The 14,254-nt window shown below is 36.4% G+C and overlaps 5 protein-coding genes across 5 annotated transcripts in view; 1 reads left to right on the top strand and 4 right to left on the bottom strand.

Annotated features, from left to right (window-relative positions):
• The window catches only part of LOC134811773 (V-type proton ATPase subunit H-like), a 103,528-nt gene that overhangs the window by 2,081 nt on the left and 87,193 nt on the right, over window positions 1-14,254 (top strand). The window lies entirely within an intron of this gene.
• On the bottom strand, window positions 1,037-2,056 carry LOC134810957 (protein boule-like). Its single transcript, XM_063817652.1, has 4 exons — window positions 1,933-2,056; window positions 1,603-1,781; window positions 1,306-1,479; window positions 1,037-1,147 (listed from the first exon to the last, which is right to left on the bottom strand). Exons 1-4 carry the CDS (start codon window positions 2,054-2,056, stop codon window positions 1,037-1,039), a joined length of 588 nt encoding a protein of 195 aa, XP_063673722.1.
• LOC134810956 (deleted in azoospermia-like) lies at window positions 3,124-4,131 on the bottom strand. Its single transcript, XM_063817651.1, has 4 exons — window positions 4,008-4,131; window positions 3,683-3,861; window positions 3,394-3,564; window positions 3,124-3,234 (listed from the first exon to the last, which is right to left on the bottom strand). The coding sequence occupies exons 1-4, from the start codon at window positions 4,129-4,131 to the stop codon at window positions 3,124-3,126; spliced, it is 585 nt and encodes a 194-aa protein (XP_063673721.1).
• Window positions 5,217-6,225, bottom strand: LOC134810955 (deleted in azoospermia-like). The gene is made up of 4 exons (XM_063817650.1): window positions 6,102-6,225; window positions 5,776-5,954; window positions 5,488-5,658; window positions 5,217-5,345 (listed from the first exon to the last, which is right to left on the bottom strand). The coding sequence occupies exons 1-4, from the start codon at window positions 6,223-6,225 to the stop codon at window positions 5,217-5,219; spliced, it is 603 nt and encodes a 200-aa protein (XP_063673720.1).
• On the bottom strand, window positions 6,443-8,332 carry LOC134826586 (protein boule-like). The gene is made up of 4 exons (XM_063839013.1): window positions 8,197-8,332; window positions 7,859-8,037; window positions 7,581-7,751; window positions 6,443-7,421 (listed from the first exon to the last, which is right to left on the bottom strand). Exons 1-4 carry the CDS (start codon window positions 8,318-8,320, stop codon window positions 7,311-7,313), a joined length of 585 nt encoding a protein of 194 aa, XP_063695083.1. The 5' UTR covers window positions 8,321-8,332; the 3' UTR covers window positions 6,443-7,310.

The raw sequence follows: 14,254 nt of genomic DNA, 5'->3' as shown, positions 1-14,254 counted from the left end.
GGTTCCTAGTTTTGAAAAGTAGCCTGGGTAGTGCGAGTTCAGGTTCGCTAACGATAAAACAATATAGGCTATCACTGACACCAGCTGGTTAATAAATTATCTTGTATTTATAATGTGGACGAGAGTAAAACACATATAAATTTGCTGAATACGTGGATGATTTTATGAATATAATCTTTAAAATAGACTTGAAGAGATAAGATGATAGGTCGGGAAACCACAATTTCGAAATTTCTTCATATTTTGATTTTGGCATGTCGAAAACTTTTTATTTGGTCGACAATGTATTTTGTTTTTTGACGATGTAAACATTTTAAAATTTTCAAGAGCTAAAAGATAGAATTGGAAATTTCTGGTATTCATGCCAGAAGCTTGACATTTGTAAATGACGAATCACGGTTAACCCTTCCTCTAAATCATCTATATAAAAATACTGTTAAATTACTCAATAAATGCATCTATATTCTAAGATAGTAATATGTAATAGTAACCATGAATCTCCAGATTCTTCAAAATAATTGGCATGCAATCAATTAAAATAGTTATTTAGCAATTCTCTTGCAGATTAACTTAAATAAAATTTGAAGAATTAAATAAATAAGATAAGACCGTCAAATTTAGTAATGACACCTATGTTCGATTTAAAAGTTCTCGTCCAGAAAATTATCAAATAAATGCTAAGTTTACTGGGTGTTATCAAGTTAAACCCACCATAAAATAAACATAAATTATAGAATTTTAAAATAAAAGTAGTTAAAATACACCATGAAAATACAGAAATAATAATTATAATACTAGAAATAAACACGAAGGCAAGTGAGACACAAGTCATATTATTAGTGTTAACTAAGAATAATCTCAAGGCGGCTATTAACCAGCAGCTAGACGCTAGTCCTATATCAAATTCTAGTGAAATGATAAATTACAGAATCTAGTTCACCGATGCGGTGGTCCGTAGCAAAGTCAAGGCCAAAATAAATCTACAATGTTGGCTATCATTAAAATAACCAGTCTGAAGGGAGGTTTAAGTTACTGTTTAGTTAGGGGCGTTCCAATAAGGAGGTGTTGAAGAGGGCTGGTAGGTAACGAGAGGGAAGTAGTGAGGAGAGAACTGAAAGGAAGGTGCCTGGTTCTGTTGGTACTGACTCTGGAGAACAGGATTAATTGTCAGACTTAAATATTGCTGAAACTAGTCCCAAAACGTGGCATGAGATGTCTTCAAGATCAACTTTCAACAAATTAATAATTTGACTGAAAGTTGGCGAAACATCTAAGAAAGTCAAACTAAATGCAAAAAGCACTAACCGGTGTTGAAGCGAGAGATAATCCAGCAAAAGAGTCGCAGGGCCAAGCACAACAAGGACACTTGTTAGGTGGTGGAGTGGGTGGAGGGGTTCCCTCTGAACCATCAGTCTCCGCTTCAGGGTCAAACAGTTCCGAGGAGGATATAACTTTTGTAAATACCAGTTCTTGGGACTGCTGGAGAGTTCGGTGTTATGGTCACCTCTTATTACATTAAATATTACAAGGTTTTAAGTTATAATTTCTGGCGCCCAATGGTAGAATAACAACTGAAAAGTAGAAACCGAAATAGACTGAAACCTGGGAGGAGGGAGATTTTCTGTAAGCAGGCTTAAAGATAATGGTTTGGTCTCCATAGTACATCGTCCTCCGCTTTAAAAGCTCCTGTGTTTGGTTCTCGCCCTCTTTGTCGCTCCTCATGTCTACGAATCCGTAACCTTTGGACACTCCCCTTCTATCTCTGATTATCTTAGCGTCTTCTAGTGGGAGGAAATATGAGTTAATACATGCAATAGTCGGATACTAAACAATGAGTCAACACTTAACATGGTCACCAGTTATAACTCTAAAGTACCGGCTAAAAGCTACATTATTGTACCCCCCCCCCCCCCCGACAAGTGCAATACTAACTTGGTACAAATCCGTGTTCCCACAGGAAAGTGAGGATGTCCTCCTCATCAATGAGAGTAGTTAGATTACCAGCGAACACTCTGTCCTTGTACAAAACACACGGGGTTGGTGCTCTGTTACTCATTATCTTGTTAGCTAAACTAAGGAATGTTGGGTTAGCTCATGGTTTAGAATTTTAAATCTAAAATTTCTGTGTAACATATGCAGTTTAGTTGTCAAGATAGATTCAAGAGGTAAACTTGAAAAGAATAAAAGTAGATGTTTGGTAAATTTCAATCATTGGTAGGTAGATTATTGAAAACCATATGATAGTCATGGAAACAGTAGAGACGACACGATTGAAAAATTTATTAAATATTCTAAATACAATTGAGATTAAAAAGTTTCAAGCATGTACATTCTTATCCATGAGAGTTAAACTTAAATTAATAATGAATAATAAAAAGGGTGACTTTCAGTAGGATTTAGCAAATGTTCCTAAAATTCAAACTTGAGAATATTTAATAAAATGAATAAGATATGCCTTAGCATACAACAGCAAAAAATATAAATGACGAATCACGGTTAACCCTTCCGCTAAATCATCTATATAAAAATACTGTTAAATTACTCAATAAATGTATCTATATTATAAGAATAGTAATATGTAATAGTAACCATGAATCTTCTGATACTTTAAACTATTCGACATACAATCAAATAAAATAGTTATTAAGCAGTCCCCTGAAGGTTTTAACTTAGAAAAATGTGAAGAATTAAATAAGTTTCATAAAACCGTCGTCAAATTTAGTAATGACACCTATAATGTTCGATTTAAAAGTTCTCGTCCAGAAAATGATCAAATAAATGTTAAGTGTTATAAAATTAAACCCACCATAAAATAAACGTAAATTATAGAATTAGTCGAAATACACCATGAAAATAAAGAAATCATAATTCTAATACTAGAAATGAACAAAAAGGCAAGTGAGACACAAATCATTGTATTAGTGTTACATTAGCAAAGAATAATCTCAAGGCGGCTATTAACCAGCAGCTAGACGCTAGTCCTATATCAAATTCTAGTGAAATGATAAATTACAGAATTTAGTTCACCGATGCGGTGGTCCGTAGCAAAATCAAGGTTAAAATAAATCTACAATGTTGGCTATCATTAAAATAACCAGTCTGAAGGGAGGTTAAAGTTACTGTTTAGTTTGGAGCGTTCCAATAAGGAGGTGTTGAAGAGGGCTGGTAGGTAACAAGAGGGAAGTAGTAAGGAGAGAACGGAAAGGGAGGTGCCTGGTTCTGTTGGTACTGACTCTGGAGAACAGGATTAACTGTCAGACTTAAATATTGCTGAAACTAGTTCACAAAATGTTGCATGAGATGTCTTCAATATCAACTTCCAACAAATAAATAATTTAACTGAAAGTTGGCGAAACATCTAAGAAAGTCAAACTAAATGCAAATAGAACTAACCGGTGTTGAAGCGAGAGATAACCCAGCAAAAGAGTCGCAGGGCCAAGCACAACAAGGACACTTGTTAGGTGGAGTGGGTGGAGGGGTTCCTTCTGAACCATCAGTCTCCGCTTCAGGGTCAAACAGTTCCGAGGAGGATATCACTTTTGTAAATACCAGTTCTTGGGACTGCTGGGTAGTTCGGTGTTACGGTCACATCTTAAGATTTAGTACAAAGTTGTTAGTTATAATTTCTGGCGCCCAATGGTAGAATAAAAACTGAAAAGTAGAAACTGAAATAGACTGAAACCTGGGAGAAAGGAGATTTTCTGTAAGCAGGCTTAAAGATAATGGTTTGGTCTCCATAGAACATTGTCCTCCGCTTCAAAAGCTCCTGTGTTTGGTTCTCGCCCTCTTTGTCGCTCCTCATGTCTACGAATCCGTAACCTTTGGACACTCCCCTTCTATCTCTGATTATCTTAGCGTCCTCTAGTGGTAGGAAATATGAGTTAATACATGCAATAGTCGGGTACTAAACAATAAGTCAATACTTAACATGGTCACCAGTTATAACTCTAAAGTACCGGCTAAAAGCTACATTATTGTACCCCCCCCCCGACAAATGCAATACTAACTTGGTGCAAATCCGTGTTCCCACAGGAAAGTTAGGATGTCCTCCTCATCAATGAGAGTAGTTAGATTACCAGCGAACACTCTGTCCTTGTACAAAACACACGGGGTTGGTGCTGTGTTACTCATTATCTTGTTAGCTAAACTAAGGAATGTTGGGTTAGCTCATGGTTTAGAATTTTAAATCTAAAACTTCTGAGTAAGATTTGCAGTTTAGTTGTCAAGATACATTCAAGACGTAAACTTGAAAAGAATAAAAGTAGATGTTTGGTAAATTTCAATCATTGGTAGGTAGATTATTGAAAACCATATGATAGTCATGGAAACAGTGGAGACGACAGGATTTGGAAATTTATTAAATATTCTAAATACAATTGAGATTAAAAAGGTTCAAGCATGAACATTCTTATCCATGAGAGTTAAACTTAAATTAATAATGAATAATAAAAAGGGTGACTTTCAGTAGGATTTAGCAAATGTTCCTAAAATTCAAACTCGAGAATATTAAATAAAATAAATAAGATATGCCTTAGCATACAACAGCAAAAAATATAAATTATGACGAATCACGGTTAACCCTTCCGCTAAATCATCTATATAAAAATACTGTTAAATTACTCAATAAATGTATCTATATTATAAGAATAGTAATATGTAATAGTAACCATGAATCTTCTGATACTTTAAACTATTCGACATACAATCAAATAAAATAGTTATTAAGCAGTCCCCTGAAGGTTTTAACTTAGAAAAATGTGAAGAATTAAATAAGTTTCATAAAACCGTCGTCAAATTTAGTAATGACACCTATAATGTTCGATTTAAAAGTTCTCGTCCAGAAAATTATCAAATAAATGTTAAGTGTTATAAAATTAAACCCACCATAAAATAAACGTAAATTTTAGAATTAGTCGAAATACACCATGAAAATAAAGAAATCATAATTCTAATACTAGAAATGAACAAAAAGGCAAGTGAGACACAAATCATTGTATTAGTGTTACATTAGCAAAGAATAATCCTAAGGCGGCTATTAACCAGCAGATAGTCCTATTGAAACTTAGAAGTTGTCCTACATCAAATTCTAGTGAAATGATAAATTACAGAATTTATTTCACCGATGCGGTGGTTCGTGGCAAAATGAAGGTTAAAATAAATCTACAATGTTGGCTATCATTAAAATAACCAGTCTGAAGGGAGGTTAAAGTTACTGTTTAGTTAGGGGCGTTCCAATAAGGAGGTGTTGAAGAGGGCTGGTAGGTAACAAGAGGGAAGTAGTAAGGAGGAGAACTGAAAGGAAGGTGCCTGGTTCTGTTGGTACTGACTCTGGAGAACAGGATTAACTGTCAGACTTAAATATTGCTGAAACTAGTTCACAAAATGTTGCATGAGATGTCTTCAATATCAACTTTCAACAAATAAATAATTTGACTGAAAGTTGGCGAAACATCTAAGAAAGTCAAACTAAATGCAAATAGAACTAACCGGTGTTGAAGCGAGAGATAATCCAGCAAAAGAGTCGCAGGGCCAAGCACAACAAGGACACTTGTTAGGTGGAGTGGGTGGAGGGGTTCCTTCTGAACCATCAGTCTCCGCTTCAGGGTCAAACAGTTCCGAGGAGGATATCACTTTTGTAAATACCAGTTCTTGGGACTGCTGGGTAGTTCGGTGTTACGGTCACATCTTAAGATTTAGTACAAAGTTGTTAGTTATAATTTCTGGCGCCCAATGGTAGAATAAAACTGAAAAGTAGAAACTGAAATAGACTGAAACCTGGGAGAAAGGAGATTTTCTGTAAGCAGGCTTAAAGATAATGGTTTGGTCTCCATAGAACATTGTCCTCCGCTTCAAAAGCTCCTGTGTTTGGTTCTCGCCCTCTTTGTCGCTCCTCATGTCTACGAATCCGTAACCTTTGGACACTCCCCTTCTATCTCTGATTATCTTAGCGTCCTCTAGTGGTAGGAAATATGAGTTAATACATGCAATAGTCGGGTACTAAACAATAAGTCAATACTTAACATGGTCACCAGTTATAACTCTAAAGTACCGGCTAAAAGCTACATTATTGTACCCCCCCCCCCGACAAATGCAATACTAACTTGGTGCAAATCCGTGTTCCCACAGGAAAGTGAGGATGTCCTCCTCATCAATGAGAGTAGTTAGATTACCAGCGAACACTCTGTCCTTGTACAAAACACACGGGGTTGGTGCTGTGTTACTCATTATCTTGTTAGCTAAACTAAGGAATGTTGGGTTAGCTCATGGTTTAGAATTTTAAATCTAAAACTTCTGAGTAAGATTTGCAGTTTAGTTGTCAAGATACATTCAAGACGTAAACTTGAAAAGAATAAAAGTAGATGTTTGGTAAATTTCAATCATTGGTAGGTAGATTATTGAAAACCATATGATAGTCATGGAAACAGTGGAGACGACAGGATTTGGAAATTTATTAAATATTCTAAATACAATTGAGATTAAAAAGGTTCAAGCATGAACATTCTTATCCATGAGAGTTAAACTTAAATTAATAATGAATAATAAAAAGGGTGACTTTCAGTAGGATTTAGCAAATGTTCCTAAAATTCAAACTCGAGAATATTAAATAAAATAAATAAGATATGCCTTAGCATACAACAGCAAAAAATATAAATTATGACGAATCACGGTTAACCCTTCCGCTAAATCATCTATATAAAAATACTGTTAAATTACTCAATAAATGTATCTATATTATAAGAATAGTAATATGTAATAGTAACCATGAATCTTCTGATACTTTAAACTATTCGACATACAATCAAATAAAATAGTTATTAAGCAGTCCCCTGAAGGTTTTAACTTAGAAAAATGTGAAGAATTAAATAAGTTTCATAAAACCGTCGTCAAATTTAGTAATGACACCTATAATGTTCGATTTAAAAGTTCTCGTCCAGAAAATTATCAAATAAATGTTAAGTGTTATAAAATTAAACCCACCATAAAATAAACGTAAATTTTAGAATTAGTCGAAATACACCATGAAAATAAAGAAATCATAATTCTAATACTAGAAATGAACAAAAAGGCAAGTGAGACACAAATCATTGTATTAGTGTTACATTAGCAAAGAATAATCCTAAGGCGGCTATTAACCAGCAGATAGTCCTATTGAAACTTAGAAGTTGTCCTACATCAAATTCTAGTGAAATGATAAATTACAGAATTTATTTCACCGATGCGGTGGTTCGTGGCAAAATGAAGGTTAAAATAAATCTACAATGTTGGCTATCATTAAAATAACCAGTCTGAAGGGAGGTTAAAGTTACTGTTTAGTTAGGGGCGTTCCAATAAGGAGGTGTTGAAGAGGGCTGGTAGGTAACAAGAGGGAAGTAGTAAGGAGGGAACTGAAAGGAAGGTGCCTGGTTCTGTTGGTACTGACTCTGGAGAACAGGATTAACTGTCAGACTTAAATATTGCTGAAACTAGTTCACAAAATGTTGCATGAGATGTCTTCAATATCAACTTTCAACAAATAAATAATTTGACTGAAAGTTGGCGAAACATCTAAGAAAGTCAAACTAAATGCAAATAGAACTAACCGGTGTTGAAGCGAGAGATAATCCAGCAAAAGAGTCGCAGGGCCAAGCACAACAAGGACACGTGTTAGGTGGAGTGGGTGGAGGGGTTCCTTCTGAACCATCAGTCTCCGCTTCAGGGTCAAACAGTTCCGAGGAGGATATCACTTTTGTAAATACCAGTTCTTGGGACTGCTGGGTAGTTCGGTGTTATGGTCACATCTTAAGATTAAATAGTACAAAGTTGTTAGTTATAATTTATGGCGCCCAATGGTAGAATAAAAACAGAAATAGACTGAAACCTGGGAGGAAGGAGATTTTCTGTAAGCAGGCTTAAAGATAATAGTTTGGTCTCCATAGAACATTGCCCTCCGCTTCAAAAGCTCCTGTGTTTGGTTCTCGCCCTCTTTGTCGCTCCTCATGTCTACGAATCCGTAACCTTTGGACACTCCCCTTCTATCTCTGATTATCTTAGCATCCTCTAGTGGTAGGAAATATGAGTTAATACATGCAATAGTCGGATACTAAACAATAAGTCAATACTTAACATGGTCACCAGTTATAACTCTAAAGTACCGGCTAAAAGCTACATTATTGTACCCCCCCCCCCCCCCCCCCCCCCGACAAGTGCAATACTAACTTGGTGCAAATCCGTGTTCCCACAAGAAAGTGAGGATGTCCTCCTCATCAATGAAAGTAGTTAGATTACCAGCGAACACTCTGTCCTTGTATAAAACACACGGGGTTGGTGCTGTGTTACTCATTATCTTGTTAGCTAAACTAAGGAATGTTGGGTTAGTTCATGGTTTAGAATTTTAAATCTAAAATTTCTGTGTAACATATGCAGTTTAGTTGTCAAGATAGATTCAAGAGGTAAACCTGAAAAGAATAAAAGTAGATGTTTGTTAAATTTCAATCATTGGTAGTAGAGTTTTGAAAACCATATGACTGTCATGAAAACAGTAGAGACGACACGATTGGGAAATTTATTAAATATTCTAAATATAATTGAGATTAAAAAGTTTCCATGAGAGTTAAACTTAAATTAATAATGAATAATCAAAAGGGTAACTGTCAGTAGGATTTAGCAAATGTTCCTTAAATTCAAACTCGAGAATATTAAATAAAATAAATAAGATATACCTTAGCATACAACAGCAAAAATATAAATCAAAATGAAAATATATAAGAATACGAAATGGTTTCATTCGTGAAAAATATAATTGTGAAAAATCCTGCTTAATGCTTATATACATTTAAAAATAAATCTAAAAACACTTGAACTGCCTGGGTAAATTCCAGAGGCGATGCAAGTTAATGTTAAAAGTCATTTAATTCCTGTTTCCAACATCACTGTAACTTCACTGATTCCAGTAAGGGGTACCGGGTTGAGATGAAGGGTTGGATAAGTTAGAGAATGTAACCGAGGATCCAGTAGGAATGCAGGGGATGATATGTTGTTTGTAGAAAGGGTGATCTGTTTTGGGAATCAGAGCGGGCACAAAGTGATGGTAGTAATTCCCGTCAACTCCCTGATAGGAGAAAGAGTGTGAAAGTGTGAAGATTATTTCACTGGAACATTAAGGAAATATGGTTCATGTTGATGAAGGAGTGTTAGTTTCCTCCTTCCTAACCTTCTGGAAAAGTTAAGAGAATTAAACCTCTGAAAGGGAAATTACACTAAATGACTCACCATGAATGTCCGGACAGAGAGATAGAAGTAGTGCTGTGGTAATGTAGGACAGGTAAAAAGGGTGTTCCAGTACTCTGCAGGAAGATCAATCTTTAGATCTGACTGGAATTTCTGAGAACTAGTTGAAGACTGGCTGTGATCTGACTGGAGTTTCTGAGAACTAGTTGAAGACTGACTGTGATCTGACTGGAGTTTCTGAGAACTAGTTGAAGACTGACTGTGATCTGACTGGAATTTCTGAGAACTAGTTGAAGACTGACTGTGATCTGACTGGAATTTCTGAAAACTAGTTGAAGACTGACTGTGATCTGACTGGAGTTTCTGAGAACTAGTTGAAGACTGACTGTGATCTGACTGGAATTTCTGAAAACTAGTTGAAGACTGACTGTGATCTGACTGGAGTTTCTGAAAACTAGTTGAAGACTGACTGTGATCTGACTGGAGTTTCTGAGAACTAGTTGAAGACTGACTGTGATCTGACCGGAGTTTCTGAGAACTAGTTGAAGACTGACTGTGATCTGACTGGAGTTTCTGAGAACTAGTTGAAGACTGACTGTGGACCTCCTCGGAGTCTGGATCAAAGACGTCAGCTACTGATATTATCTTCGTCACTGAGATACCAGACTGAAAGTACACAGTTAGCAGAATGAAAATCCCCTGAAAGTTTGGAACGTTTTCAAAGCATCATTATTCATTATAAGTAACTGTAAACATCTGGAAAGAAGTTAATGACAGAATCAAAGCGCAAATACGTAATTCGCCAAATAAATAAACAGAACTCTCATACCTTCTTTCTTGCACGAACCGCTGGCTTAAACAGTATAGTTGATTCTCCAAACTTGAAATACCTCTGACAAGATGGAAATAATTTAAAAGATTGATCAAATAGCGACAATAAGTGGCTCAATGTTTTGTAAAGACGACCTTATCACCTTGGTCAAAAACCACCGCAACTTTACCTGAGAGGGAAATTCAAACTAAAAACGAAATTCTAACCTGCTGAAGTATTTGAGTCACTTCAATACTCCCCCTCCCTGATGGTTCCATCTCCACAAATCCGTATCCTTTTGATCTGTTATTACTATCTCGAATAATCCTAACGTCAACTGAAAGATTTTATATCATATGGCGACAATCCAACTATTAAAGTATTAAACTAATCATATGAAAAATGCGAATAAGCCTAACACCTATCTGGCAGATCTGTTTCTGCGCAATTCTCCTCAAATAAGAATGAAAGTGAAACTGACCTGGATGATAGTGAAACTGAAACTGACCTGGATGATAGTGAAACTGAAACTGACCTGGATAAAAGTGAAACTGAAACTGACCTGGATGATAGTGAAACTGAAACTGACCTGGATAAAAGTGAAACTGAAACTGACCTGGATGAAAGTGAAACTGAAACTGACCTGGATGAAAGTGAAACTGAAACTGACCTGGATGATAGTGAAACTGAAACTGACCTGGATGATAGTGAAACTGAAACTGACCTGGATGATAGTGAAACTGAAACTGACCTGGATGATAGTGGAGGTCTACTAAGAATGTCACCACGTCCTCCTCTGTTATACTAGTGCGGAGATTTCCCACGAACAAACGGTCATTATAAACCACTGACATTCTGCTAAGATTTTAGTTTTAAGTAGAAACAATTTCAGTGTTGCAATAAGAAAAGGGGGATAGGTTTTCAAAATATGGAGGCGAAATTATAGTGAAATAAAAACTGGTGATTTTAAGATACGATCATAACAGGTACAAGCTTGTGATAGAATTTAAATACAGTAATACCCCGATTTATCGAGGAGTTTGGGAGAAAGGTAAAACGCCGCGGTAAATCGGGGTTTGTGGTAAATCGGGGTTTTGGACATTACTGAACCAATAATAATGATCATGTGGTTGCGACAATGGAGTCAGGTTTAATAATAGAAAGAAACTTGTTGAAATGGTAAACAAATTCCATAAAAATTGGTAAAAATTAGTCATATAAAATGGAATAAATTTGATAATAATAATTTACTTTTGAACCTGTATAAAAAAGAGGACTGGTATGGGGCCTGCATTGAAGATCAGAATTCAACTACACTTTAAAGAAATAGACATTTTTAGTAAATGACTCTAAAAATGTCAGATAGGGTCAAAATTTTGTAGAATTTTGGACTTCTGACATGCCTACTGCTTCAATATCAATGATCCTCTGCAAATTATAAAAATTAAAAGGTTGTACAACCAGTAACTGGCTCGTACGAAATTTTCATAATCGACTGTTAAAAAAGGAGCAACACAAATCCTGGACAAATCTGAAGCAACAAACAATAGTCATTTTGACAAACAATGGTAATCTTGACCCTCTTCGTACCGATACGACATGAAACCAACTTACAAATAACTACATAATTAACAAATTAATCTGAAAACAGTGAACTGTCCCTCTTTAATTAAAGATGGTAGCTCTTACGAGCCCGTAGATTCAAGAACATTCGAATCTGGTGTTCAAGGTTCGAGAGTGGATGTTGGTGAAATCTATGAGAAATGTTCGGAGTGTGGGAGTGTGGGGAGTGTGGGGTGGAGTGTGGGGGGGGGGGGGGAGTGTGGGGGGGGGGGAGTGTGTGGGGGGGAGTGTGGGGGGGGGGGGGGGGGGGGGTGTGTGTGTGGGGGGGGGGGGGTGTGGGGTAGTCAACTGTATCCAGAGGAAGGAACTCCAAATCCGGGTCCTGAAATGGTGCATATTGTGAGGAAGTTGATATTTTATTGTTTATGGTTTGGAATAGTTTACGTCATGAACGGATGTATTTGGCGAATAATTATAACAAGCAATTTACTGGGTAGCAACAATTGGTGAACCTACAAGTTAAATACAAATACAAGAATCTACAATTATTACAGAATATAGATTATAATAAAGTTACGTACCCTCAAATCCGACACAATGTCTAGGAAAGTTTCCTGTAACACCCTCAGTAGTGAGTCCACCAGCTTTTCTCCGCTCTCTTCCAACTCTTTCCAATGTTTGTAAAGTTCCATGCAGTAGTAAAGTTCCATGCAGTAGTCCTCCTTTGTCAAATCAAGATTCACGATGGCCTCAGACAAGTTGTCCTCAAACCATCGGCTAAAATAGTGCCGAACCTTCCACTCACGTTGGAGCGATGCAGTAAACTCCTGAGAAGTGGTGATGTCATGCTGAACCAGGTTCCATTCTTTAGTTATCATCAGAGGGAATAACATTATCCTAGAAAACAATATTTAGTTAAAAGGATTGTTATAGTCTGTCTTATACTTAATTAATTCCATCTGTATTCATTAACCTCATTAATTTCGAATCAAAGGAGTGAGTCACAAGAATATGTAAGTCAGAGAGAATAGAAGGCTTATTTGTACAATTAATATCTAAAAGAGTAATCAATAACAGAAATGAGCTCTATGAGCAGATTACAAATTTTATTAAGTTTCATCAAATTTCTATTTGACAATTTAAATAACATAACAAAAGTAGACATAAAAGCCCGTTGTTAAGATAGTTTTCACAACTGCATAAAAATCATAATAATCAATATTTTGATTAGATTGTTAATTAATGTTAAGCACTAAAAATGCAATTAAAAGTAACCTATGATACGCGAACAAATTTTGGGGTATTTGGAAAAACAAATAAAAATCACGAGTTAAACACAGCCAAAGTTTTAGAATTTCTTAGAAAACTATATATCAAACAAATGTAGAAAAATAAACTATGTCCAAGGATTCTTAAACGTGCAGAAATTAAATTTTACAGAAATGATAACAATGCAAAAAAGTCCAGAATATATTGTAGAGGTTATTCCCACAACTCAATACTGGGAACACTCAATTTCTAACCAAATTTACAATAAACAATTTGTTGAGTACAGGGTGCCCCAAACACATTAACCCGATGGTATGTGCTGCTCATTTTTGTATGGTTGTAAACAAACCCACCTATCCTTTAAAACAAAATACAAGCAGATGAAAACAATTTTGAGAAAATTACAGAAATAATGAGCACACCTCATTAGATCAATGTTTTGTACAAGTGAAATAATGCGGAACTCACGGTGGAGACAAAATAACGAGTAAAAAATTCACAGAAACTGAAACAATAATTTAACTGAGATGGATTCTTACTTTGTCAGTGGAATTGTCCGTTTAACAGGGAGGAAACATGTTTAAACTGGTCCAGCAAGTTCTGAAATGAGGATAAAAATCAGAACAGATTCTTGTTACTTTATGAAAGAGGAAATAAACTAAACAAGTTTTGAAAAACTAAGATATGAAGCACAAATCAAATGAATGGTTTTAAATTAAATAACACAACTTACCACACAGCAGATAAGATGGTTACGGAGATCGTCCAAACCGAGGGGAGGGTTGAAAACATATGGTTGAGCGAATCCGGGCTGGTGAGGGTTGAAAACAGGTGGTTGAGCGAATCCGGGCTGGTGAGGGTTGAAATGAGCTGGTTCTGGGGCGAAGTTAGAGTTGCAGTTGGGAGTCTGGTTAGGTGAGTAGGGATGGTTGGAGATTGTGCGATCCGAGGAGAAGTGAAGGTTGTCGTTTGTGTGCCCTGGAGAGCAGTAAGAGCTGTAGTGTGCTAGTCCAGGGGAGCAGAAAGGGTTAGAGATATTCCGTTCTGGAGAGAGGTTGGGACTGGTGGCTGTGTCGGTGCTGGTACATGAGAGGTTGGGACTGGTGGCTGTGTCGGTGCTGGAACACTCAGAATGGCCAGCTGAAGATAGTGTATGTTTGAGGGGACGTGAGTAGGGTTTTACTCTTACAGTTGGACTAGCTGAGGAGTGGAACAGTCGGCGAGGTTTGTAGTCTGCCGTTTCCAACTGAGGCTTGCAGATGGAGTAAGGGGCCCAGATGTGTTCCTGATTGAGAGTTTCATTAGTAACACAACGGGAGGTAGTGGTAGGGGGGGGGGGGGGCTTATTGAAGCAGTTAAGTTGGATAAAAAACAAAACGTCAATATATCAGAATTATTATTTAT

Source organism: Bolinopsis microptera, chromosome 2 (genome assembly GCF_026151205.1).
Source record: "Bolinopsis microptera isolate Bmic1 chromosome 2, MBARI_Bmic_1.0, whole genome shotgun sequence".
NCBI classification, from domain to species: domain Eukaryota; kingdom Metazoa; phylum Ctenophora; class Tentaculata; order Lobata; family Bolinopsidae; genus Bolinopsis; species Bolinopsis microptera.
This window is presented reverse-complemented; position numbering and strand designations above follow the sequence as displayed.

Coding starts and splice junctions, on each gene's coding strand:
- LOC134810957 (XM_063817652.1), bottom strand. CDS start 2,056: ATGAGTAACAGAGCACCAACCCCGTGTGTTTTGTACAAGGACAGAGTG. Junction 1,782..1,932: donor GGAACACGGATTTGTACCAA/GTTAGTATTGCA, acceptor TCCTCCCACTAG/AAGACGCTAAGATAATCAGA. Junction 1,148..1,305: donor TATCTCTCGCTTCAACACCG/GTTAGTGCTTTT, acceptor CCTGTTCTCCAG/AGTCAGTACCAACAGAACCA.
- LOC134810956 (XM_063817651.1), bottom strand. CDS start 4,131: ATGAGTAACACAGCACCAACCCCGTGTGTTTTGTACAAGGACAGAGTG. Junction 3,862..4,007: donor GGAACACGGATTTGCACCAA/GTTAGTATTGCA, acceptor TCCTACCACTAG/AGGACGCTAAGATAATCAGA. Junction 3,235..3,393: donor TATCTCTCGCTTCAACACCG/GTTAGTTCTATT, acceptor CCTGTTCTCCAG/AGTCAGTACCAACAGAACCA.
- LOC134810955 (XM_063817650.1), bottom strand. CDS start 6,225: ATGAGTAACACAGCACCAACCCCGTGTGTTTTGTACAAGGACAGAGTG. Junction 5,955..6,101: donor GGAACACGGATTTGCACCAA/GTTAGTATTGCA, acceptor TCCTACCACTAG/AGGACGCTAAGATAATCAGA. Junction 5,346..5,487: donor TATCTCTCGCTTCAACACCG/GTTAGTTCTATT, acceptor TAAGTCTGACAG/TTAATCCTGTTCTCCAGAGT.
- LOC134826586 (XM_063839013.1), bottom strand. CDS start 8,320: ATGAGTAACACAGCACCAACCCCGTGTGTTTTATACAAGGACAGAGTG. Junction 8,038..8,196: donor GGAACACGGATTTGCACCAA/GTTAGTATTGCA, acceptor TCCTACCACTAG/AGGATGCTAAGATAATCAGA. Junction 7,422..7,580: donor TATCTCTCGCTTCAACACCG/GTTAGTTCTATT, acceptor CCTGTTCTCCAG/AGTCAGTACCAACAGAACCA.